Source organism: Mycteria americana, unplaced genomic scaffold, assembly GCF_035582795.1.
Source record: "Mycteria americana isolate JAX WOST 10 ecotype Jacksonville Zoo and Gardens unplaced genomic scaffold, USCA_MyAme_1.0 Scaffold_190, whole genome shotgun sequence".
Classification (NCBI taxonomy): domain Eukaryota; kingdom Metazoa; phylum Chordata; class Aves; order Ciconiiformes; family Ciconiidae; genus Mycteria; species Mycteria americana.
This window is the reverse complement of record NW_027445530.1, coordinates 23,777-50,666: the sequence shown is the minus strand read 5'-3', so window position 1 is coordinate 50,666 and position 26,890 is coordinate 23,777. Positions and strand designations below refer to the sequence as shown.

Below are 26,890 nucleotides of genomic sequence, written 5' to 3'. Positions count from 1 at the left end.
AAAACTCCGCTGGGACCCCCCTCAGCCCCCCAAAACCCCTCTGAGACCCCCCCCAGCACCCCCAAACAGCCCCCAGCCCCCCAAAACTCCACTGGGACCCCCCCCAATTCCCCCCCAGCCCCCCAAAACCCCTCTGGGACCCCCCCCAGCACCCCCAAACAGCCCCCAGCCCCCAAAACTCCACTGGGACCCCCCCCAATTCCCCCCCCAGCCCCCCAAAACCCCTCTGGGACCCCCCCCAACCCCCCCAAACAGCCCCCAAAGACCCCCCCCAGCCCCCCAAAACTCCGCTGGGACCCCCCTCAGCCCCCCAAAACCCCTCTGAGACCCCCCCCAGCACCCCCAAACAGCCCCCCACCCCCCAAAAATCCACTGGACCCCCCCCAGTTCCCCACCAGCCCCCCCAAACCCCTCTGGGACCCCCCCCAACCCCCCCAAACAGCCCCCAAAGACCCCCCCCAGCCCCCAAAACTCCGCTAGGACCCCCCTCAGCCCCCCAAAACCCCTCTGAGACCCCCCCCAGCACCCCCAAACAGCCCCAGCCCCCCAAAACTCCACTGGGACCCCCCCCAATTCCCCCCAGCCCCCCAAAACCCCTCTGGGACCCCCCCAGCACCCCAAACAGCCCCCAGCCCCCCAAAACTCCACTGGGACCCCCCCAATTCCCCCCCCAGCCCCCCCAAAACCCCTCTGGGACCCCCCCAGCCCCCCTAAACCCCACTGAGACCCCCCCATCGCCCCCAAACAGCCCCCAAAGACCCCCCCAGCCCCCCAAAACCCCTCTGCGACCTCCCCAGCACCCCAAACAGCCCCCAGCCCCCCAAAACTCCACTGGGACCCCCCCCAATTCCCCCCCAGCCCCCCCAAAACCCCTCTGGGACCCCCCCCAGCCCCCCAAAACCCCACTGAGACCCCCCCATCCCCCCCAAACAGCCCCCAAAGACACCCCCCAGCCCCCCAAAACTCCGCTGGGACCCCCCTCAGCCCCCCAAAACCCCTCTGGGACCCCCCCCAGCACCCCCAAAAAGCCCCCAGCCCCCCAAAACTCCAGTGGGACCTCCCAATTCCCCACCAGCCCCCCCAAACCCCTCTGGGACCCCCCCCAGCCCCCCAAAACCCCTCTGGGACCCCCCCCAGCCCCCCCAAACAGCCCCCAGCCCCCCAAACTCTGCTGGGACCCCCCCCAATTCCCCCCCAGCCCCCCCAAAACCCCTCTGGGACCCCCCCCCCAGCCCCCCCAAATCCCCCTCACCGTGCCCCGCCATTGGCCAGGAGAATTTGGGGGTCCCCCTCTGAATCGGGGTCCGTCTCCTCAGGGCTGGAACTGGGGGGGTCAGGCTGGGGGGGGGGGGGGGAGCACCCCAAAATTTAGGAGGAGTCCCCAAAGTCAGCCCCCCCCCCCCCCCCGCCCCCCCAAAATTCCTCCTCACCTCTTCATCCTCGTCGGGGGGGGCCGGGGGGGGTTTTGGGGTCCCCCCCTCGTCGGGGGGGCGAGGGGTGGGGGGGAGCTTGCCGGGACCCCCCTTTTTTTGGGGGGGGTCCTTAAGGGGGGGTGGGACCCCCCGGGGGGGGCCGAAGGGGGACCCCGATTTCCCGGCGCTCTGCTGGAAGAGGTCCTGGGCGGGGAGAGGGGGTCAGCGAGGGGCTCCCAGTGCCGCCCAGTAACTCCCAGTTCCCCCCAGTAGCCCCCCAAGTCTTCTTGAGACCCTCCCAGTAACACCCAGTTACGCCCAGTAGCCCCCAGTAACTCCCAGTTCCCCCCAGTAGCCCCACAAAGCTTCTTGAGACCCTCCCAGTCCCCCCCCCAGCCCCTCCCAGTCCCTCCCAGTCCCTCCCAGTCCCCTCCCAGCCCCCTCCCAGTGCCCTCCCGGTCCCCTCCAGCCCCTCCCAGTCCCCTCCCAGTCCCCCCCCAGTCCCCCCCAGACCCCCCAAGTCCCCTCCCAGCCCCTCCCAGTCGCCCCCAGCCCCTCCCAGTCCCCTCCCAGTCCCTCCCAGCCCCTCCCAGCCCCTCCCAGTCCCCCCGCAGCCCCTCCCAGTTCCCTCCCAGTACCCCCCAGCCCCTCCCAGTCCCCCGCAGCCCCTCCCAGTCCCCTCCGCCCCTCCCAGTCCCCTCCCAACACCTCCCAGCCCCCTCCCAGTCCCCCCCAGCCCCTCCCAGTCCCTCCCAGTCCCCCCAGTGCCCCACCTCCACCAGCCGTATCTCCTTCGCCAGCTCCTTGACGAGCTGCCCGGGCCGCACGGTTTCGGGGATCTCGTGCTCGTGCTCCCCCAGCACCTAAATTTGGGGGGGGGGAGGGGGGTTTAAAAAACGGGGGACCCCCCCCCTCCGGACACCCCCCCCCACCAACCGGGGGCCCCCCCAAATCGGGGGGAACCCCCGAAAATGGGGGGACCCCCCCTAAAACCCTTCCCCCCCCCCCAAGAAGCCTGGCTGAGCCCATCCATCCCCCAAATCCCCCTGTAGCCCCCCCAAATCCCCCCGTAGCCCCCCAAAATCCCCCCGTAGCCCCCCAAAATCTCCCTGTAGCCCCCCAAAATCCCCCGTAGCCCCCCAAATCCACCTGTAGCCCCCCCAAAATCTCCCCATAGCCCCCCAAATCCCCCCGTAGCCCCCCCAAAATCCCCCTGTAGCCCCCCAAAATCCCCTGTAGCCCCCCAAATCCCCCCGTAGCCCCCCCAAATCTCCCCGTAGCCCCCCCAAAATCCCCCGGAGCCCCCAAAATCTCCCCATAGCCCCAAAATTCCCCCGTAGCCCCCCCCAAATCTCTCCATAGCCCCCCTAAAATCTCCCCATAGCCCCCCCAAATCCCCCCGTAGCCCCCCCAAAATCCCCATAGCCCCCCAAATCCTCCCCTAGCTGCCCCAGATCTCCTCATAGCCCCCCCAAATCCCCCCGTAGCCCCCAAAATCTCCCTGTAGCCCCCCAAAATCCCCCGTAGCCCCCCCAAATCCCCCCATAGCCCCCCCAAATCCCCCCGTAGCCCCCCAAATCCCACCGTAGCCCCCCCAAAATCCCCGTAGCCCCCGTAAATCTCCCCGTAGCCCCCAAAATTCCCCCGTAGCCCCCCCCAAATCTCTCCATAGCCCCCAAATCCCCCCGTAGCCCCCCCAAATCCCCCCATAGCCCCCCCAAAATCCCACCTAGCCCCCCAAATCCCCCCGTAGCCCCCCAAATCCCCCCGTAGCCCCCCTAAAATCTCCCCGTAGCCCCCCCAAATCCCCCCGTAGCCCCCCAAAATCCCACGTAGCCCCCCAAATCCCCCTGTAGCCCCCCCAAAATCCCACATAGCCCCCCAAATCCCCCTGTAGCCCCCCCCAAATCTCCCCATAGCCCCCCCAAATCCCCCCGTAGCCCCCTCCCAAATCTCCATAGCCCCCCCAAATCCCCCTGTAGCCCCCCCAAAATCCCACATAGCCCCCCAAATCCTCCCGTAGCCCCCCCACATCTCCCCATAGCCCCCCAAAATCCCCCTGTAGCCCCCCCCAAATCCTCCCGTAGCCCCCCCAAGATCCCCTGTAGCCCCCCAAAATCCTCCCGTAGCCCCCCCAAATCCCCCCATAGCCCCCCCAAATCCCCCCGTAGCCCCCCAAATCCCCCCGTAGCCCCCCAAAATCTCCCCATAGCCCCCCCAAATCCCCCCGTAGCCCCCCCCAAATCTCTCCATAGCCCCCCAAATCCCCCTGTAGCCCCCCCAAAATCCCACCTAGCCCCCCAAATCCCCCCATAGCCCCCCCAAATCCCACGTAGCCCCCCCAAATCTCCCCGTAGCCCCCCCAAAATCCCCCCGTAGCCCCCCAAAATCCCCTGTAGCCCCCCAAATCCCCCCGTAGCCCCCCAAAATCCCACATAGCCCCCCAAAATCCCCCCGTAGCCCCCCCCAAATCTCCCCATAGCCCCCCCAAATCCCCCCGTAGCCCCCCCCAAAATATCCGTAGCCCCCCCAAAATCCCCCCGTACCCTCTCCCAAATCCCCAGGGGACCCCCCCCCCCAGCACCCCAAAAGGGCACCCCCTTTTTGGGACCCCCCCCCCCCCCTTTTTTTACCTCCTTGCGGGTCCAAGCCCGGAAAGCGGCCGTCAGCGCCTTGGCCCCGTGGACCAGGTAGGCAGCGGGGTGCCGGCGGTTCTCCCGGAGCCCTGGGGGGATTTGGGGGGGCAAAAGGGGGGACCCCAATATTTTTAGGGTCCCCCAAAAGTAGGGGAGGGGTGGGGGACCCCCCCCTTCAAAGCACAGGAGCTTCAAGGTGGGGGTGAGACCTCCAGGAGCACCCCAAAATGGGCTGGGATCTCCAGACCCCCCCCCCCCCTCCTCCCACCATCACCACCCCAGATGAGGATGGGACCCCCAGGGAACCCCCAAAATTGGGGTGGGACCCCCGAAAGTTCCTCTGGGACCCCCAAAAGTGGGCTGGGAACCCCAAAATTGGGGTGGGAACCCCGAAAGTTCCTGTGGGACCCCCAAAATTGGGCTGGGACCCCCAAAAGTTCCTCTGGGACCCCCAAAAGTGGGCTGGGACCCCCAAAAGTTCCTCTGGGACCCCCAAAAGTGGGCTGGGAACCCCAAAATTGGGGTGGGAACCCTGAAAGTTCCTCTGGGACCCCCAAAAGTGGGGTGGGACCCCCAAAAGTTCCTCTGGGACACCCAAAAGCGGGCTGGGAACCCCAAAATTGGGCTGGGAACCCCGAAAGTTCCTCTGGGACCCCCAAAAGTGGGCTGGGAACCCCAAAATTGGGGTGGGAACCCCAAAAGTTCCTGTGGGACCCCCAAAAGTGGGCTGGGAACCCCAAAATTGGGGTGGGACCCCCAAAAGTTCCTCTGGGACCCCCAAAAGTGGGCTGGGAACCCCAAAATTGGGGTGGGAACCCCAAAAGTTCCTCTGGGACACCCAAAAGTGGGGTGGGACCCCCGAAAGTTCCTGTGGGACCCCCAAAAGTGGGCTGGGACCCCCAAAATTGGGGTGGGACCCCCAAAAGTTCCTCTGGGACCCCCAAAAGTGGGCTGGGAACCCCAAAATTGGGGTGGGAACCCCAAAAGTTCCTGTGGGACCCCCAAAAGTGGGCTGGGAACCCCAAAATTGGGGTGGAACCCCCAAAAGTTCCTCTGGGACCCCCAAAAGTGGGCTGGGAACCCCAAAATTGGGGTGGGAACCCCAAAAGTTCCTCTGGGACACCCAAAAGTGGGGTGGGACCCCCGAAAGTTCCTGTGGGACCCCCAAAAGTGGGCTGGGACCCCCAAAATTGGGGTGGGACCCCCAAAAGTTCCTGTGGGACCCCCAAAATTGGGCTGGGAACCCCAAAAGTTCCTGTGGGACCCCCAAAAGTGGGCTGGGAACCCCAAAATTGGGGTGGGAACCCCGAAAGTTCCTCTGGGACCCCCAAAATTAGGCTGGGACCCCCAAGACCCCCCCAGATGGGGATGGGACCCTCAGGGGGTCCCCCAAAACTGGGCTGGCACCCCAAGGACCCCACCAGGAGGGGGATGGGACCCCCCAAACCCCCCCTGAGATGAGGTTGAGGACCCCCAGAACCCCCCAAAATAGGGCTGGGACCCCCAGAACCCCCCCGAGATGAGGTTGAGGGCCCCCCAGAACCCCCAAACCCCCCCAAAATGGGGCTGAGGACGCCCAAGACCCCCCAGGATGGCATTGAAGACCCCCAAAACTCCCCTAGGACCCCCAGAACCCCCCACACATGAGGTTGAGGGCCCCCAGAAACCCCAAGACCCCCCCAAAATGGGGCTGAAGACCCCCAAGACCCCCCCTGGAACCCCAAAGCCCCCCCAGGTTGGGGTTGAGGACCCCCAAAGACCCCCAAAACAGGGTTGAGGACCCCCAAAACCCCCCCGAGATGAGCTTGAGGGCCCCCAGAACCCCTAAAACCCCCCCAAAATGGGGCTGAAGACCCCCAAGACCCCCTCAAAATGGGGCTGAAGACCACCAAGACCCCCCCTGGAACCCCAAAGACCCCCCAGGACGGGGTTGAAGACCCCCAAGACCCTCACGGGACCCCCAGAACCCCTGCAAGATGCCCCCCAGAACCCCCAAAACCCCCCAGAACCCTCAAAACCCCCCCCAAAACGGGGCTGAAGACCCCCAAGACCCCCCCTGGAACCCCAAAGACCCCCCAGGATGGGGTTGAAGACCCCCAAGACCCCCCTCAGAACCCCCAAAACCCCCCAGAACCCCTGCAAGATGAGGTTGAGGGCCCCCCAGAACCCCCAAAACCCCCCCAAAATGGGGCTGAAGACCCCCAAGACCCCCCCTGGAACCCCAAAGACCCCCCAGGATGGGGTTGAAGACCCCCAAGACCCTCATGGGACCCCCAGAACCCCTGCAAGATGCCCCCCAGAACCCCCCAAACCCCCCAGAACCCTCAACCCCCCCCCCAAAATGGGGCTGAAGACCCCCAAGACCCCCCCTGGAACCCCAAAGACCCCCCAGGATGGGGTTGAAGACCCCCAAGACCCTCATGGGACCCCCAGAACCCCCAAAACCCCCCAGAACCCCTGCAAGATGAGGTTGAGGACCTCCAGAACCCTCAAAACCCCCCCAAAATGGGGCTGAAGACCACCAAGACCCCCCCAAAATGGGGCTGAAGACCCCCCCTGGAACCCCAAAGACCCCCCAAGATGGGGTTGAAGACCCCCAAGACCCTCACGGGACCCCCAGAACCCCTGCAAGATGAGGTTGAGGGCCCTCCAGAACCCCCAAAACCCCCCAGAACCCTCAAACCGTCCCAAAATGGGGCTGAAAACCCCCAAGACCCCCCCCCCCGGAACCCCAAAGACCCCCCAGGATGGGGTTGAAGACCCCCAAGACCCTCATGGGACCCCCAGAACCCCCAAAACCCCCCAGAACCCCTGCAAGATGAAGTTGAGGGCCCTCCAGAACCCCCAAACCCCCCCAAAATGGGGCTGAAGACCACCAAGACCCCCCCAAAATGGGGCTGAAGACCCCCCCTGGAACCCCAAAGACCCCCCAAGATGGGGTTGAAGACCCCCAAGACCCTCACGGGACCCCCAGAACCCCTGCAAGATGAGGTTGAGGGCCCTCCAGAACCCCCAAAACCCCCCAAAACCCTCAAACCGTCCCAAAATGGGGCTGAAAACCCCCAAGACCCCCCCCCCGGAACCCCAAAGACCCCCCCAAAATGGGGTTGAAGACCCCCCGGGACCCCCAAATCGGGGTCGGGGACCCACCTCGGAAGGTGTCCAGGAGGTGCCTGCCCACGTACCAGCAGACGGTCTCGAAATTGGGGAACTTGAAGAGGTCGGCGGTGCTGAGCCGCCTCTCGATCTCGTACGCCCTGGGGGGGGGGATATTGGGGGGGGGGGGGGGATATTGGGGGGCTGTTGGGGGGCACCCCACGGCGCTCTGCCGCGTCTCGCTGTCCTGCTGCGCTTCGGGGTCCCCCCACCCCCCAAAATTACTCCGCAGCCGCCTCCACACACACCCCCCCCCCCGCCCCGGCCAAAAACCCCCCAGAAACCCCCCAAAAAACACCCCCCAGCCCCCCCGAATCACCCCCAGCCCCCCGAATCACCCCCAGCCCCCCCAAATCCACCCTCAAGCCCCCCGAATCACCCCCAGCCCCCCCAAATCCCCCCCAGCCCCCCCAAATCCACCCTCAAGCCCCCCGAATCACCCCCAGCCCCCCCAAATCCCCCCTCAAGCCCCCCCAATCCCCCCCAGCCCCCCCAAATCCACGCTGAACCCCCCCGAATCACCCCACAGTCCCCCCAAATCCACCCTCAAGCCCCCCCAATGCCCCCCAGCCCCCCCAAATCCACCCTCAAGCCCCCCCAAATCACACCCCAGCCCCCCCAAATACACCCTGAAGCCCCCCCAATCCCCCCCGAATCATGCCCCAGCCCCCCCGAATCCACCCTGAAGCCCCCCCAATCCCCCTCAGCCCCCCCAAATCCCCCCTCAAGCCCCCCAAATCACCCCACAGCCCCCCCAAATCCACCCTTAAAGCCCCCCAAATCTCCCCACAGCCCCCCAAATCCCCCCCCACAGGCCCCCAAGCCACCCTGCAGCCCCCTCAAAGACCCCCCCAAAACACCCTAAAGCCCCCCCAAAACCGCCCCCCAAATCACCCCCCAAAACACCACGTGGGCCCTCCAAAACACCCTGCAGCTCCCCCAAATCGCCCCACAGCCCCCCAAATCCCCCCCCCAACCACCCCGCAGCCCCCCCAAACCCCCCCCCCAAAAAAAAACCCCCCCGCCGACCTCCAAACTTCTCCAGAACTTCTCCAATCCACCCTGAAACCCCTCGAAATCCCCTCGGCTCCCCCCCCAAGCGTATCAGCGGACCCCCAACCTCACTCCCACCCCCCAAAACCCCCCAAAATATCCCCCCCCCCCAAAAAAAAACCCACTTGAGCTGCATATCGATGTTGAGGCTGTGCAAGAAGTTCCCCCCAAAAGCCAAACAGTCGACGGGGGTCAGCACGGCGTGGATCCAACCTGCCGGGGAAGAGCACGATACGTGGGGCAGGGGATCACGGGGGGGGGGTGGGGGTGGGTTTGGGGGTCCCCTTAAAAGCCCCCCCCCCCCCCCCAAAAAAATAGTTACCGGTGGGGATGAAGAGGGTCTGGCCTTGCCGGAGGGGACAGCGATAACAGCGATCGACTTGGTCGCCAAAAAAAAGCTCGCCCTGGTTTCGGGAGCTGCTCCAAGCTTCGAATAAGGCCAGGTTGGCCGCCGTGGGTCGCACCAGGTAGAAGATCTTCTCGCCCTGCCGTGGGGCAGCCGTGGGGCAGGCGTAGGGTAGCCGTAGGGTAGCCGTAAGGCAGGCGTATGGCCCCCCCGAAACCCCCCTAAACGCGCACTAGGGTGCCCGTAGAGGCCCGCTAAGCTCCCCGAAACCCACCTGGTGCCCCCGTAGGCCCCCCAAAGCCCCCTAAACCCACCCTAGACCCGCTCTACACACCCCAAAGATTCCCTTATAGCACCTATAGACACCCCATAGGCCCCCAAAGCCCCCTAAACGCACCCTAGACCCGCTCTACACACCCCAAAGATTCCCTTATAGCCCCTATAGACACCCCATACCCCCCAAAGCCCCCTAAACCCACCCTAGACCCGCTCTACACACCCCAAAGATTCCCTTATAGCCCCTATAGACACCCCATAGCCCCCCAAAGCCCCCTAAACGCACCCTAGACCCGCTCTACACACCCCAAAGATTCCCTTATAGCCCCTATAGACACCCCATAGCCCCCCAAATCCTCCCTAAACCCACCTTAGACACCCTCTACACACCCCAAAACTCCCCTTATAGCTCCTATAGACACCCCATACCCACCAAAGCCCCTAAACCCACCCTAGAGCCCCTCTACACACCCCAAAACTCCCCTTATAGCCCCTATAGACACCCCATAGGCCCCCAAAGCCCCCTAAACCCACCCTAGACCCCCTCTACACACCCCAAAGATTCCCTTATAGCCCCTATAGACACCCCATAGCCCCCCAAATGCCCCCCAAAACCCACCCTAGACCCCCTCTAGCCACCCGATAGCCCCCCAACTCCCCCCTAAACCCCCTCCAGCCCCCCAAAACCCACCCTAAACCCTCTCTAGCCACCCAAATCCCCCCTAAACCCCCTCTAGCCCCCCCAAATCCCCTCTAAACCCCCTCTAGCCCCCCCAAAACCCACCCTAAACCCCCTCTAGCCCCCCAACTCCCCCCTAAACCCCCTCTAGCCCCCCCAAATCCCCTCTAAACCCCCTCTAGCCCCCCCAAAACCCACCCTAAACCCCCTCTAGTCACCCAATAGCCCCCCAAATCCCCTCTAAACCCCCTCTAGCCCCCCCAACTCCCCCCTAAACCCCCTCTAGCCCCCCCAAATCCCCCCTAAACCCCCTCTAGCCCCCCCAAAACCCACCCTAAACCCCCTCTAGCCCCCCAACTCCCCCCTAAACCCCCTCTAGCTCCCCCCAAAACCCACCCTAAACCCCCTCTAGCCACCCGATAGCCCCCCAAATCCCCCCCAAACCCCCTCTAGTCACCCAATAGCCCCCCAAATCCCCCCCAAACCCCCTCTAGCCCCCCCAAAACCCACCCTAGACCCCCTCTAGCCACCCGATAGCCCCCCAAATCCCCCCCTAAACCCCCTCTAGCCCCCCCAAAACCCACCCTAAACCCCCTCTAGCCACCCAAGTCCCCCCCAAACCCCCTCTAGCCACCCGATAGCCCCCCAACTCCCCCCTAAACCCCCTCTAGCCCCCCCCAAAACCCACCCTAAACCCCCTCTAGCCACCCGATAGCCCCCCAAATCCCCCCCAAACCCCCTCTAGCCACCCGATAGCCCCCCAAATCCCCCCAAACCCCCTCTAGCCACCCGATAACCCCCCAAATCCCCCCCAAACCCCCTCTAGCCCCCCCAAAACCCACCCTAAACCCCCTCTAGCCACCCGATAGCCCCCCAAATCCCCTCTAAACCCCCTCTAGCCCCCCCAAACCCCCCCCTAAACCCTCTCTAGCCACCCAAATCCCCCCTAAACCCCCTCTAGCCACCCAATAGCCCCCCAAATCCCCTCTAAACCCCCTCTAGCCCCCCCAACTCCCCCCTAAACCCCCTCTAGCCCCCCCAAATCCCCCCTAAACCTCCTCTAGCCCCCCCAAATGCCCTCTAAACCCCCTCTAGCCCCCCCAAAACCCACCCTAAACCCCCTCTAGCCACCCGATAGCCCCCCAAATGCCCTCTAACCCCCCTCTAGCCCCCCCAAAACCCACCCTAGACCCCCTCTAGCCCCCCAAATCCCCCCCAAATCCCCCCCAAACCCCCTCTAGCCACCCGATAGCCCCCCAAATCCCCCCCAAACCCCCTCTAGTCACCCAATAGCCCCCCAAATCCCCCCCAAACCCTCTCTAGCCCCCCCAAAACCCACCCTAGACCCCCTCTAGCCACCCGATAGCCCCCCAAATCCCCCCCAAACCCCCTCTAGCCACCCGATAGCCCCCCAACTCCCCCCTAAACCCCCTCTAGCCCCCCCAAACCCACCCTAGACCCCCTCTAGCCACCCAAATCCCCCCCAAAGCCCCCCTAAACCCACCCTAGACCCCCTCTAGCCTCCCAACTCCCCCCTAAACCCCCTCTAGCCCCCCCAAATCCCCCCTAAACCCCCTCTAGCCCCCCAACTCCCCCCTAAACCCCCTCTAGCCCCCCCAAATCCCCCCTAAACCCCCTCTAGCCCCCCCAAAACCCACCCTAAACCCCCTCTAGCCCCCCAACTCCCCCCTAAACCCCCTCTAGCCTCCCCCAAATCCCCCCCAAACCCCCTCTAGCCACCCGATAGCCCCCCCAAATCCCCCCCAAACCCCCTCTAGCCACCCGATAGCCCCCCAACTCCCCCCTAAACCCCCCCCCCCCAACCCCCCCTTCCCCCCCGCCGTACCCTCAGGACATGATACCAGACGGAGGTCCCCCCGAAATCGATGTGGAAGTCGGTGTAGCTGTCGCGGGCCCCCATCAGACAGTACTTCTGCACGCTGGGGCGTTCGCACGCCGACTCCCCCGGCCAGAGATTTTCCACCCACGACAGCTTCCGGACGATCCGCGGCGTCTCCACCAGGTTTGAAAGGCTTGGGGGGGGGGTTAGGGGGGGGTTATCGGGGTGCGGGACCCCCACATTGAGGGGGGGGATCCCCATGGGGTGGGGGGGATCCCCCTGGGGTGGGGAGGACCCCAAGTCTGGGGGAGGCGGGAGATGGGGAGGGGAAGGGATGGAGGAGCTGGTGCTGGGGAGGGAGGACTCAGAATTGGGGGGGGTCCCTGGGGGGGGATATTGGGGTCGGGGGGGGTAAGGGGGGGGTATTGGGGTGCGGGACCCCCACATTTGGGGGGGGATCCCCATGGGGTGGGGGGGATCCCCCTGGGGTGGGGGGGACCCCAAGTCTGGGGGAGGCGGGAGATGGGGAGGGGAAGGGATGGAGGAGCTGGTGCTGGGGAGGGAGGACTCAGAATTCGGGGGGGGTCCCTGGGGGGGGGGATACAGATTTGGGGGGGTCCTTGAGGGGGAAATGGGGATGGGGGGGCACAGGGGGGACCAGGGATGGGGGGGACCCAGATTTGGGGGGGGTCTTTGAGGGGGAAATGGGGATGGGGGGGCACAAGGGGGACCAGGGATGGGGGGGACACAGGGGGACCAGGGTTGGGGGGGGGTCCCTGGCATTCGGGGGGGTCTCTGGGGGGGATATTGGGGCTGGGGGGGGCTTAGGGGGGGTTATTGGGGTGCGGGACCCCCACATTGGGTGGGGGGGGCATCCCCATGGGGTGGGGAGGACCCCAAGTCTGGGGGAGGCGGGAGATGGGGAGGGGAAGGGATGGAGGAGCTGGTGCTGGGGAGGGAGGACTCAGAATTGGGGGGGGTCCCTGGGGGGGGATATTGGGGTGGGGGGGGGTAAGGGGGGGTTATTGGGTGCGGGACCCCCACATTGGGTGGGGGGGGGCATCCCCATGGGGTGGGGGGGGACCCCAGTTTCGGGGGAGGTGGGAGATGGGGAGGGGAAGGGATGGAGGAGCTGGTGCTGGGGAGGGAGGACTCAGAATTGGGGGGGGTCCCTGGGGGGGGGGATACAGATTTGGGGGGGTCCTTGAGGGGGAAATGGGGATGGGGGGGCACAGGGGGGACCAGGGATGGGGGGGACACAGGGGGGACCAGGGTTGGGGGGGGGTCCCTGGCATTTGGGGGGGTCCCTGGGGGGGATATTGGGGCTGGGGGGGGGTAAGGGGGGGTTATTGGGGTGCGGGACCCCCACATTGGGTGGGGGGGGCATCCCATGGGGTGTGGGGGACCCCAAGTCTGGGGGAGGCGGGAGATGGGGAGGGAAGGGATGGAGGAGCTGGTGCTGGGGAGGGAGGACTCAGAATTGGGGGGGGTCCCTGGGGGGGGGGGATACAGATTTGGGGGGGTCCTTGAGGGGGAAATGGGGATGGGGGGGCACAGGGGGGACCAGGGATGGGGGAGACCCAGATTTGGGGGGGGTCTTTGAGGGGGAAATGGGGATGGGGGGGCACAAGGGGGACCAGGGATGGGGGGGACACAGGGGGGGACCAGGGTTGGGGGGGGTCCCTGGCATTCGGGGGGGGTCTCTGGGGGGGATATTGGGGCTGGGGGGGGCTTAGGGGGGGGTTATCGGGGTGCGGGACCCCCACATTTGGGGGGGATCCCCATGGGGTGGGGAGGACCCCAAGTCTGGGGGAGGCGGGAGATGGGAGGGGGAAGGGATGGAGGAGCTGGTGCTGGGGAGGGAGGACTCAGAATTGGGGGGGGTCCCTGGGGGGGGATATTGGGGTCGGGGGGGTAAGGGGGGGGTATTGGGGTGCGGGACCCCCCACATTTGGGGGGGATCCCCATGGGGTGGGGGGATCCCCCTGGGGTGGGGAGGACCCCAAGTCTGGGGGAGGCGGGAGATGGGAGGGGAAGGGATGGAGGAGCTGGTGCTGGGGAGGGAGGACTCAGAATTCGGGGGGGGGTCCCTGGGGGGGGGGATACAGATTTGGGGGGGGTCCTTGAGGGGGAAATGGGGATGGGGGGGCACAGGGGGGACCAGGGATGGGGGGGACCCAGATTTGGGGGGGTCTTTGAGGGGGAAATGGGGATGGGGGGGCACAAGGGGGACCAGGGATGGGGGGGACACAGGGGGGACCAGGGATGGGGGGGTCCCTGGGGGGGGATATTGGGGCTGGGGGGGGTAAGGGGGGGTTATTGGGGTGCGGGACCCCCACATTGGGGGGGGGGCATCCCCATGGGGTGGGGGGGGACCCCAGGTTCGGGGGAGGTGGGAGATGGGGAGGGGAAGGGATGGAGGAGCTGGTGCTGGGGAGGAGGACTCAGAATTGGGGGGGGTCCCTGGGGGGGGATATTGGGGCTGGGGGGGGGGTTGGGGGGGGTGCGGGACCCCCACATTTGGGGGGGATCCCATGGGGTGGGGGGGACCCCCCTGGGGTGGGGGGGACCCAGGTTTGGGGGAGGTGGGAGATGGGGAGGGGGAAAGGGATGGAGGAGCTGGTGCTGGGGAGGGGCTGGGGGGGGGGAGGACCCGGCATTGGGAGGGGCGGGGGGGGGGGTGGGCGGGGGCAGGGCGACACCAGAGATGTCCCATGGGGGTTACTGGGACATACTGGGAGGTACTGGAGGGTCCCTGGTGACATTGGATCCCCCCCCAGGGGGGTGACAGTGGTTCTAGGGGGGGCACTGGGGTGGGGGGAGGCCCAGAGATGTCCCGTGGTGGGGGAGCGGGGATGCTCTGGGGGTTACTGGGACATACTGGGAGCTACTGGGTGATACTGGGAGGTACTGGGGACACAGGACCCCCCCGGGGGGGTGACACTGGGCCTGGGGGGTGTCCCCAGGTTGGGGGGGGGGCAGAGATGTCCCATGGGAGGAGACCAGGGATGGCCTGGAGATGCCCTGAGGGTACTGGGGATGTTCCAGGGGATACTGGGACATACTGGGAGGTACTGGGGACACAGGACCCCTGTGGGGGGGGTGACACCGGGCCTGGGGGGTGTCCCCAGGTTGGGGGGGGGGGCAGAGATGTCCCATGGGAGGAGACCAGGGATGGCCTGAGGATGCCCTGAGGGTACTGGAGATGTTCTGGGGGTTACTGGGACATACTGGAGCTACTGGGAGGTACTGGGGACACAGGACCCCTGTGGGGGGGGTGACACCGGGCCTGGGGGGTGTCCCCAGGTTGGGGAGGGGGGGCAGAGATGTCCCATGGGAGGAGACCAGGGATGGCCTGGGGATGCCCTGATGGTACTGGGGATGTTCTGGAGGATACTGGGACATACTGGGAGCTACTGGGGCATACTGGGAGGTACTGGGGACACAGGACCCCCCCAGGGGGGTGACACTGGGCCTGGGGGGTGTCCCCAGGTTGGGGGGGGCAGAGATGTCCCATGGGAGGAGACCAGGGATGGCCTGGAGATGCCCTGAGGGTACTGGGGATGTTCCAGGGGATACTGGGACATACTGGGAGGTACTGGGAGGTACTGGGGACACAGGACCCCCCCGGGGGGGGTGACACCGGGCCTGGGGGGTGTCCCCAGGTTGGGGGGGGCAGAGATGTCCCATGGGAGGAGACCAGGGATGGCCTGGAGATGCCCTGAGGGTACTGGGGATGTTCTGGGGGATACTGGACATACTGGGAGCTACTGGGGCATACTGGGAGGTACTGGGGACACAGAACGCCCCCGGGGGGGTGACACCGGGCCTGGGGGGTGTCCCCAGGTTGGGGGGGGGGGGGGGCAGAGATGTCCCATGGGAGGAGACCAGGGATGGCCTGGAGATGCCCTGAGGGTACTGGGATGTTCTGGGGGATACTGGGACATACTGGGAGCTACTGGGAGGTACTGGGGACACAGGACCCCCGTGGGGGGGTGACACCGGTCCTGGGGGGGTGTCCCCAGGTTGGGGGGGGGCAGAGCTGTCCCATGGGAGGAGACCAGGGATGGCCTGAGGATGCCCTGAGGGTACTGGAGATGTTCTGGGGTTACTGGGACATACTGGGAGCTACTGGGAGGTACTGGGGACACAGGACCCCCCCCGGGGGGGTGACACCGGGCCTGGGGGGTGTCCCCAGGTTGGGGGGGGGGGGGGGGAGAGATGTCCCATGGGAGGAGACCAGGGATGGCCTGGGGATGCCCTAACGGTACTGGGGATGTTCCAGGGGATACTGGGACATACTGGGAGCTACTGGGCATACTGGGAGGTACTGGGACACAGGACCCCCGTGGGGGGGGTGACACCGGGCCTGGGGGGTGTCCCCAGGTTGGGGGGGGGGGGGGGGGGGGGGGGCAGAGATGTCCCATGGGAGGAGACCAGGGATGGCCTGGAGATGCCCTGAGGGTACTGGGGATGTTCTGGGGGATACTGGGACATACTGGGAGCTACTGGGAGGTACTGGGGACACAGGACCCCCGTGGGGGGGGTGACACCGGGCCTGGGGGGTGTCCCCAGGTTGGGGGGGGCAGAGATGTCCCATGGGAGGAGACCAGGGATGGCCTGGAGATGCCCTGAGGGTACTGGAGATGTTCTGGGGGTTACTGGGACATACTGGGAGCTACTGGGAGGTACTGGGGACACAGGACCCCTGTGGGGGGGTGACACCGGGCCTGGGGGGTGTCCCCAGGTTGGGGGGGGGGCAGAGATGTCCCATGGGAGGAGACCAGGGATGGCCTGGACATGCCCTGAGGGTACTGGGGATGTTCTGGGGGATACTGGGACATACTGGGTGATACTGGGAGGTACTGGGTACACAAGACCCCCCTGGGGGGGTGACACCGGTCCTGGGGGGTGTCCCCAGGTTGGGGAGGGGGGGCAGAGATGTCCCATGGGAGGAGACCAGGGATGGCCTGGGGATGCCCTGAGGGTACTGGGGATGTTCTGGGGGATACTGGGACATACTGGGAGCTACTGGGAGGTACTGGGGACACAGAACCCCCCCAGGGGGGTGACACCGGGCCTGGGGGGTGTCCCCAGGTTGGGGGGGGGGGCAGAGATGTCCCATGGGAGGAGACCAGGGATGGCCTGGAGATGCCCTGAGGGTACTGGGGATGTTCTGGGGGATACTGGGACATACTGGGAGCTACTGGGGCATACTGGGAGGTACTGGGGACACAGGACCCCCGTGGGGGGGGTGACACCGATCCTGGGGGGGGGTGTGGCAAAGGGTGGGCAGGAGGGGGTCACCAAGTTGGGCTAGACCAGAGACATCCCATGGGAGGATACCAGGGCCGCCGGGGTGGTTACTGGGCCATACTGGGATATACTGGGAGGGTTTCCCGGGTGCTATAAGGAGCGATGACATCACGCACCGGGTGTCAGAGAACTCCAGGCTGATGACGTTGAGGACGCGGTCGCGTCGGGCTCCCCCCAAATAAGCGACGAAATCCCCCAGCCGCATCCTGCAGTCGGCTTGCCTCCCCACGTCGATGACGTCGATGATCTTCTCCGCCCCTATAGATCCGCCCCCCCCAAAAAATCCCCTATAGAAAAGTCAAGGGGACCCCCCCCAACCCCCCCTCCCCACCCCCCCGAACCCCTAAACTCACCCACGTAATGTTCCACGTCGCGGGGGGTGAAGGTGGGGGGGGGTAAAGTCATTCCCAACCCTTCTTTACGGGCCACCAAGATGGGGACGCTGAAGGTCTTCTCCTCCAGGTACTCCACCGTCAGCTGGGCTCCGCTGGGCCGTAGGAGCACCTCGTCGGCGCTACGGGAGGGTATAGAGGTCCCTATGGAGAGCCTATAGCTCCCTCCCGGCGTCCCTACCCCCCTCGATAGACACCCTAAAGGGATGCGGGCTTGGGGAGGTCCTACAAGGGGGTGGGAGGTCCTACAAGGGCTGCGTAGGGTTCTGATGGTGGTTTAAGGAGTGATGCAGCGCCTATAGATCCTATAAGGGCTTTGGTACACTCCTATAGTGCCTCAATAGGTGATATAGATGTTCTAAGTCCTGTAAGGCCTGTATAGGGTTTCTATATGGTGGCCTAAGGGGTGACGGAGATGATTGTGGAGGTCCTACAAGGGCTTCGTAGGGTTCTGATGGTGGTTTAAGGAGTGATGCAGCGCCTATAGATCCTATAATGGCTTTGGTACGCTCCTATAGGGCCCCATTATGTGACATAAACCCTTTGAGTCCTACAAAGCCTGTATAGGGTTTCTATATGGTGGTCTAAGGTACAATAGAGATGATTGTGGAGGTCCTACAAGGGCTTCGTAGGGTTCTGATGGTGGTTTAAGGAGTGATGCAGCGCCTATAGATCCTATAAGGGCTTTGGTACACTCCTATAGTGCCTCAATAGGTGATATAGATGTTCTAAGTCCTGTAAGGCCTGTATAGGGTTTCTATATGGTGGCCTAAGGGGTGACGGAGATGATTGTGGAGGTCCTACAAGGGCTTCGTAGGGTTCTGATGGTGGTTTAAGGAGTGATGCAGCGCCTATAGATTCTATAATGGCTTTGGTATGCTCCTATAGGGCCCCATTATGTGACATAAACCCTTTGAGTCCTACAAAGCCTGTATAAGGTTTCTATATGGTGGCCTAATGGGCGATGGAGATGATTGTGGAGGTCCTACAAGGGCTTCGTAGGGTTCTGATGGTGGTTTAAGGAGTGACGCAGCGCCTATAGATCCTATAATGGCTTTGCAGAACTCCTGTAGTGCCTTAAGAGGAGATATAGATGTTCTAAGTCCTGTAAGGCCTGTATAGGGTTTCTATATGGTGGTCTAATGGGTAATGGAGATGATTGTGGAGCTCCTGGAGGTCCTATAGAGGCTTTGTAGGGCTCCTATGGTGGTCCAATGAGTGATGCAGCGCCTATAGATCCTATAATGGCTTTGCTACACTCCTATAGTGCCTCAATAGGTGATATAGATGTTCTAAGTCCTGTAAGACCTGTATAGGGTTTCTATATGGTGGCCTAATGGGTGATGGAGATGATTGTGGAGGTCCTACAAGGGCTTCGTAGGGTTCTGATGGTGGTTTAAGGAGTGATGCAGCGCCTATAGATCCTATAATGGCTTTGGAAGACTCCTATAGTGCCCCAATAGGTGATATAGATGTTCTAAGTCCTGTAAGGCCTGTATAGGGTTTCTATATGGTGGCCTAAGGGGCAATGGAGATGATTGTGGAGGTCCTACAAGGGCTTCGTAGGGTTCTGATGGTGGTTTAAGGAGTAATGCAGCACCTATAGATCCTATAATGGCTTTGCTACACTCCTATAGGGCCCCATTATTTGATATAAACCCTTTGAATCCTATAAGGCCTGTATAGGGTTTCTATATGGTGGCCTAATGAGTGATGGAGAGGATTGTGGAGCTCCTGGAGGTCCTATAGAGGCTTTGTAGGGCTCCTATGGTGGTCCAATGAGTGATGCAGCTCCTATAGGGGTCCTATATGCTGTCCTAATGGGTAAGGGAGCCCCTATAGGTCCTACAATAGCCTTTAAGTCTATCTGGAGATGATTGTATAGATTCTATAAGTTCCACAATGACTTTATAGGGTTTCTACAGCAGCGTGATGGGTCACGTAGATCCTATAGGTCCTATACTGGCTTAATAAGGTTCCTATAGTGGTCCAAGGGGTGATGCAGCTTCTCTAGGCCCCATAATAGCTGTATAGGGGTCCTATATGGTGCCCCGATAGGTGATGGAGATCCTATAAGTCCTAAAACAGCTTTGTAGGGTTCGTATGGTGGCCTGATGGGTGCTGCAGCTCCTATAGGTCCTATAGAGGCTTTGTAGGGTTCCTATGGTGGTCCAATGAGTGATGTAGCTCCTATAGGGCTCCTATTCGGTGCCCTAATGGGTAATGCAGCCCCTATAGGTTCTATAATGGCTTTGAACGGCATCTGGAGACATTTGTGGAGCTTCCATAGGTCTTACAAAGGCTCTGTAGGGTTTCTATGGTGGCCCAACGCTGATGCAGCTCCTATAGATCCTATAATGGCTTCACAGGGTTCCTTTATGGTGCCCTAAAGGGTAATACAGCCCTTATAGATCCTATAAGGGCTTTAAAGAGCATCTTGAGATGATTGTGGAGCTCCCACAGGTCTTACATCGGTTATATAGAATTTCTACGAGGGTTTAACGAGTCAGGCAGCTCCTATAGACCCTATAATGGTTTCATAGGGTTCCTGCAGTGTCCCGACATGCGATACAGATTCTATAAGCCCTATAATGGCTTTATAGGGTTGCCATATGGTGGCCTCATGGGTGATGGGGCTCCTATCACTCCTGTAACGGCTTTGGAGGGTTCTTATGGTGGCCTGATGGCTGAGGGAGCTTCTATAGGTTCTATAATGGTTCTATAGCATTCCTATAGTGCTCCAATGAGTGATGCAGGTCCTATAAGGTTCCTATATGGTATCCTGATGGGTAATGCAGCCCTTATAGGTCCTATGATAGCTTTAGAGGGTTCCTATATGGTGCCTCAATGGGCGATGCAGCCCCTATAGAGCCCTAATAGGCCATACAGCCCCTATAGGGCTTTCACAGGGTCTCCATAGTGCCCTAATGACTGATACAGCCCCTATAGCACTCTCATAGACCATACAGTTCCTATAGTGCCATATTAAGACGCCTATAGCGCCCTAACAAGCTCTGTGGACCTTATACAGTTCCCGTGGCGCTCTATGAGAACATACAGCCCTTATAAGGTCCTAAAAGACCGTAAAGCCCCTATAGCGTTCCTATATAGCCTCCTTAGCGCCCCAAGAAGCTGTACAGCCCCTATAGCACCCCAAGAGACCCTATAGCGCCTATAGGAAAGGAAGACGCCACCCCGTAACGCCTCAAGGCTGCCCCCCCCCCCTACGGACCAAGCCTAAAGCCACACGGCACCCATAAGGGGCAGGGATGTTATAGAGGTCCCCGAGGGCTCCTATAGCGGCTATAGGGCCCGTCTCTATACGTCCCCTCACCTGGGGAAGGTCCGGCCCCGTAGCTCCCGGACGAACTGGGCGCTGCCGGTGCGGACGGGGCGACCCGGCTCCGCCTCCGGAGGCTTTGGGGGACCCCGGCGGCGCTTCACTGCGGGAGAAAGGAGGGGGCCGGGCACGTATGGATCCATATGGACCCGGTCCCCTATGGACCTGGTTCCGTAAAGCCCCTGTATGGCTGGCGATGGGGGAAACCAGCCCAGCCCCAGTCCCATATGATCCCGTATGGCTGGGGATGCGGGAATCGGCCCTGGTCCTATATGGTCCCAGTCCCATACGGCCCCAGCTCCGTATGATGCCATACGGCCAGGCATGGGGGAACCAGCCCTAGTCCCATATGGCCCCGGTTCCATAGGATCCCATATGGCTCGGGATGGGGGAAAACAGCCCTGGGCCCGTATGGCCCCGGCTCTATATGGCCCTATAGGAGCTGGGATGGGGGAACCGCTCCCATTCCCATATAGACCTGGCCCCATATGGCTCCATACGGCCCACGATGGGGGAACCAGCCCAGCGAGACCCAGCCCCCATACAATATGGGTCCCATATGGCTCTATAAGGCCCAGGATGGGGCTACCAGCCCAGCAAGACCCAACCCCAGCCCCATACAGCCCTATAAGGTCCAGACCTGGTCCCATATGGCCCCATACGGGGAAACCAGCCCAGCGAGACCTGTCCCCAACCCCCCACACCCTATAGGGGCTGGTCCTGGTCCCATACACCCCCAGCCCCATACATTGCCAGTCCCATACAGCCCCATAGGGGAAAACCAAGCCACCAAGACCCACCCCATACCTCCCCAGCCTCATCGGGTCCTATAGCCCAGATCTGGTCCTATATGGCCCTATAAGTCCCAGATCTGGTCCTATATGACCCAGATCCAGTTGTATATGGCCCAGACCTGGTCCTATATGGCCCTATAAGGCCCAGATCTGGTCCTATATGACCCAGATCCAGTTGTATATGGCCCAGACCTGGTCCTATATGGCCCTATAAGGCCCGGGCCTGGTCCCATATGGCTCAGATCCAATTGTATATGGCTCAAACCTGGACCTATACGGCCCTATACAGCCCAGACCTGCTCCTATATAGCCCAGACCCAGTCCAATAAGGCCCAATAAGGCCCAGACCCGGGCTTATATGGCCCCATATGGCCCAGACCTGGTCCTAGATGGCCAGACCTGGTCCTATATGGCCCTACAAGGCCCAGACCCAGTCCTAGATGGCCCCATATGGCCCAGACCCGGTCCTAGATGGCCAGACCTGGTCCTATATGGCCCTACAAGGCCCAGACCCGGTCCTAGATGGCCCTATATGGCCCAGACCTGGTTGTATATGGCCCATACCTGGTCCTATACGGCCCTATATGGCCCAGATCCGGTCCTATAAGGCCCAGACCCGGTTCTATAAGGCCCTATAAGGCCCAGACCCGGTCGTACAAGGCCCAGACCCGGTTGTATATGGCCCTATATGGCCCAGACCTGGTCCTATACGGCTCAGACCCGGCCCTATAGGGCCCTACAAGGCCCAGACCTGGTTGTATATGGCCCAGACCTGGTCCTATACAGCCCTATATGTATATGGCCCTATATGGCCCAGACCTGGTCCTATACGGCTCAGACCCGGCCCTATACGGCCCTACAAGGCCCAGACCCGGTCCCATAGGGCCCTATAAGGCCCAGACCCGGCCCTATAAGGCCCTACAAGGCCCAGACCTGGTTGTATATGGCCCAGACCTGGTCCCATATGGCCCACACCTGGTCCTATATGGTCCTATATGGCCCTATAAGGCCCAGACCCGGCCCCATACAGCCCTACAAGGCCCAGACCCGGCCCTATATGGCCCAGACCCAGTCCTATACGGTCCTATAAGGCCCAGACCCGGCCATATACAGCCCTATACGGCCCAGACCCGGTCTCATACGGCCCTATATTGCCCTATAAGTCCCAGACCCGGCCATATACAGCCCTATACGGCCCAGGCCTGGTCCCATCCGGCCCAGACCCGGTCCTATACGGCCCTATAAGGCCCAGACCCGGTCCCATCCAGCCCAGACCCGGTCCTATATGGCCCTATAAGGCCCAGACCCAGCCATATACAGCCCTATATGGCCCAGACCCGGTCCTATATGGTCCTATAAGGCCCAGACCTGGTCCCATACGGCCCAGACCCAGTCCTATATGGCCCTATAAGGCCCAGACCCGGTCCTATACGGCCCAGACCCTGTCCTATATGGCCCTATAAGGCCCAGACCGGGCCATATAAGGCTCAGACCCGGCCATATACAGCCCTATAAGGCCCAGACCCGGTCCTATACGGTCCTATAAGGCCCAGACCTGGCCATATACAGCCCTATAAGGCCCAGACCCGGTCCCATACAGCCCTATAAGGCCCAGGCCCGGTCCCATCCGGCCCAGACCCGGTCCTATACGGCCCTATAAGGCCCAGACCCGGTCCCATCCAGCCCAGACCCGGTCCTATATGGCCCTATAAGGCCCAGACCCGGCCATATACAGCCCTATAAGGCCCAGACCCAGTCCTATACGGCCCAGACCCTGTCCTATATGGCCCTATATGGCCCAGACCTGGTCCTATATGGCCCTATAAGGCCCAGACCCGGCCATATACAGCCCTATAAGGCCCAGACCCGGTCCTATAAGGCCCAGACCCGGCCATATACAGCCCTATACGGCCCAGACCCGGTCCCATACGGCCCTATATTGCCCTATAAGGCCCAGACCCGGCCATATACAGCCCTATACGGCCCAGACCCGGTCCCATACGGCCCTATAAGGCCCAGACCCGGACCCATCCAGCCCAGACCCGGTCCTATACGGCCCTATAGGGCCCAGGCCCGGTCCCACGCGCCCCGCCCCGCCCCGCCCCGGCGGCGCGCGCGGGCACTCACTGACGGAGGGGCCGTGCAGCACCTCGCACTGGGGGCAGTGGTAGAGGTCGATCTCGGCCGCCGCCTCCTCCTCCACCCCCACGCAGCTGCGGGCACCTCGCTCAGGCCTCCCAGTAACCCCCAGTACCCTCCCAGTAACCCCCACTACCCTCCCAGTAACCCCCACTACCCTCCCAGTCACCCCCAGCAACCCCCCCTGCCCTCCCACCAACCCCCTCTGCCCTCCCACTGCCTCCCAGTGCCTCCCAGTAACCCCCCCTGCCCTCCCACCAACCCCCTCTGCCCTCCCACTGCCTCCCAGTAACCCCCAGTACCCTCCCAGTAACCCCCAGTACCCTCCCAGTCACCCCCAGCAACCCCCTCTGCCCTCCCACTGCCTCCCAGTAACCCCCAGCAACCCCCCCTGCCCTTCCACCAACCCCCTCTGCCCTCCCAGTGCCTCCCAGTAACCCCCTCTGCCCTCCCAGTAACCCCCCCGGCCCTCCCAGTGCCTCTCAGCAACCCCCTCTGCCCTCCCAGTAACCCCCCCTGCCCTCCCAGTAACCCCCACCAACCCCCTCTGCCCTCCCAGTGCCTCCCAGTAACCGCCAGCAACCCCCTCTGCCCTCCCAGCAACCCCCAGTAACCCCCCCTGCCCTCCCAGTAACCCCCACCAACCCCCCCTGCCCTCCCAGTGCCTCCCAGTAACCCCCTCTGCCCTCCCACCAACCCCCTCTGCCCTCCCAGCAACTCCCAGTAACCCCCCCTGCCCTCCCAGCAACCCCCTCTACCCTCCCAGTGCCTCCCAGTAACCCCCAGTAGCCCCCTGTACATCCCAGGCCCAGAGACCCCTATGCACCTCCCAGTTACTCCCAGTGCCCCCAGTCCCTCCCAGTAGCCCCCCAGTCCCTCCCAGTCCCTTCCTCTCACCCTCCAGTCCCTCCCAGTGCCCCCAGTCCCTCCCAGTAGCCCCCCAGTCCCTCCCTCTCACCCTCCAGTCCCTCCCAGTGCCCCCAGTCCCTCCCAGTAGCCCCCCAGTCCTTTCCTCTTACCCTCCAGTCCCTCCCAGTAGCCCCCCACTCCTTCCCAGTAGCCCCCCAGTCCCTCCCAGTCCCTTCCTCTCACCCTCCAGTCCCTCCCAGTAGCCCCCCAGTCCTTTCCTCTTACCCCCCAGTCCCTCCCAGTAGCCCCCCAGTCCCTCCCAGTCCCTTCCTCTCACCCCCCTGTCCCTCCCAGTGCCCCCCAGTCCCTCCCAGTAGCCCCCCAGTCCCTCCCAGTCCCTTCCTCTCACCCTCCAGTCCCTTCCAGTGCCCCCCAGTCCCTCCCAGTAGCCCCCCAGTCCTTCCCAGTAGCCCCCCAGTCCCTCCCAGTCCCTTCCTCTCACCCCCCTGTCCCTCCCAGTGCCCCCCAGTCCCTCCCAGTAGCCCCCCAGTCCCCCCCCGTCCCTCCCAGTCGCCCCCCAGTCCCTTCCTCTCACCCCCCAGTCCCTCCCAGTAGCCCCCCAGTCCTTCCCAGTAGCCCCCCAGTCCCTCCCAGTCCCTTCCTCTCACCCCCCAGTCCTTCCCAGTAGCCCCCCAGTCCCTCCCAGTCCCTTCCTCTCACCCCCCTGTCCCTCCCAGTGCCCCCCAGTCCCTCCCAGTAGCCCCCCACTCCCTCCCAGTCGCCCCCCACTCCCTCCCAGTCCCCCACCTGCCGTGGAACCAGTCCTGGCAGCCGTCGCACTCGATCATGAAGCGGGTGACGTCGTAGGGCAGGCGGCACAGGCAGTATACGGGCACCGAGGCCATGGCCCCCCTCCCCCTATAGGGACCTCCCTGCCCCTATAGACCCCCCCTACGCCCCTATAGACCCCCCCAACCCCGTCCCCCAGCCCAGGACATCCGCCCCGCTGCCCTATAGATCCCTATAACCCCCCTTCCTACGACACCCCCCCCCCCCTACAAAACACCCTCACGCCGCTTTTCTATAGGTGACTCCCTATAGAAAACCCCCCTATAGCCACCCACCCCTCTTTAAGGCTTCCCTATACGCTCCCCGCTCTGTGGGGAGCAGCTGAGCCTCTCTATAGGGACGTGGGAGACACAACACCCCCCCCCACACACACACAGATCTATAGGGGCCTGGGACACCCCTCCAAGGGCCTATAGGGTCTCCCCTGGTCTATAGGGCCCTGGGCTCCCTCCAGAAGGGCCTATAGGGTCTCCCCACCCTACAGCACTCTGGGACACCCCAAAAGGGCCTATAGGGTCTTGGGACACCCCCCCCCCAGAGGCCTATAGGGTCTCTCCAGCTCTATAGGGCCCTGGGACACCCCCAAAAGGGCCTATAGACTCTCCCAAGCTCTATAGGGCCCTGGGACCCCCCCAAACGCCTATAGGGCCCTAACACCCCCCCCAAAAGGGGCCTATAGGGCCCCAGGCCCTCTCCAAGCGCCTACAGGGCCCCGGGCTGCCCTCAAAGGGCCTATAGGGCCCCAGCTCCCCCCTCCCCCGGCTCTATAGGGTCCTTCCCCCGCCTTAAAGGCCTATAGGGCCCCGTCCCCCCCCGGGCTTGAGGCCTACAGGGCCCCGGGCTCCCCGCGAGGCCTACGCGTCCCCCACCGCCACCTCCCGACTAGGCCGCAGGCTCCACCGGCCAGGCCTGAGGCCTTTCCCGGCCGCTCCACCGCCACCTCCCGGTTACCGCCGCCCGTGCCCGGCCCGGCCCCGGTTCCGCCGCCGCCGCCGCGGCTCCTGCCCGGCTCCGGCCGCCCGATAAAGTTTTATTCAAACGCGGAAACGGGGAGGGAGAGGGCGGGGCCGAGGCGCCATTTTGACCGCGCCGCGACGCCATCTTGAGAAGGGCGCCGCCGCCATCTTGGGAAGGGCGCGCCCTCCCGCCTCCCTATAGGCGGCGCATGGAGGGGGGGGGGGAGGGGGGCGGCGCCGCCATCTTGAGGAGGGAGCCGCCATCTTGGGAGTGGCAGCGCGGCGCGGCGGCCATCTTGGGAGTGGCGCTCACCAGCCACGCTTTTATTTCTCTTTTTTTGGGGGGGTTTTTTTGCACTTTAGAACAATTTTCCCCCAAAAAAAATCAACCTCACCTCCCCCCCCAACCCCGAACCCCTGGGAATTCACCCCAAAACCTCGCTGGCTGGTGAAGGGGTGAGGTAGATGGGTGGAAAACATCATGAAATGACCCAAAAATGGGCGGGGGAGGGGGGGGGGGGGGAAGTGGGGGAGGGGTAGTCGCACCAGTATGACCAGTATGGGGGGAGGTGGGTCACCAGTAACACCAGTACGGCCAGTTCCCCCCCGCCATGGCTGCGTTAAGGGGAATCCCAGGCCTTCGGGGGGGGGTTTGGGGTGAAATGCGGCGGTTTTGGGGCTCCCGAGGGTTTTGGGGGAAAAAAAGGGGATTTGGGGACAAATGAGGGGGCGAGCGAGGGGTTGGGGTTCAACCGACGGCGTTTTGGGGTGAAACGAGGCCGTTTGGGGGCTAAAAATTGGGGTCACCTCATGGGGGGGGGGCCCCAAAAAGGGCGATAGGCCCAAAAAAGGGGGTT

The 26,890-nt window shown here is 63.3% G+C and overlaps 1 protein-coding gene across 1 annotated transcript; it reads right to left on the bottom strand.

The window, feature by feature from the left end:
* Positions 1-1,252: 1,252 nt before the first annotated feature.
* LOC142403314 (histone lysine demethylase PHF8-like) lies at positions 1,253-25,170 on the bottom strand (the record flags this gene model as incomplete). Its single annotated transcript, XM_075489538.1, has 13 exons — positions 25,036-25,170; positions 23,368-23,453; positions 20,441-20,549; positions 17,068-17,228; positions 16,831-16,972; positions 11,405-11,591; positions 8,580-8,742; positions 8,383-8,470; positions 7,199-7,305; positions 4,046-4,137; positions 2,186-2,275; positions 1,431-1,616; positions 1,253-1,338 (listed from the first exon to the last, which is right to left on the bottom strand). Coding segments are annotated over exons 1-13 (1,595 nt in total), but the record flags the coding sequence as incomplete, so codon positions are not given.
* Positions 25,171-26,890: the final 1,720 nt, after the last annotated feature.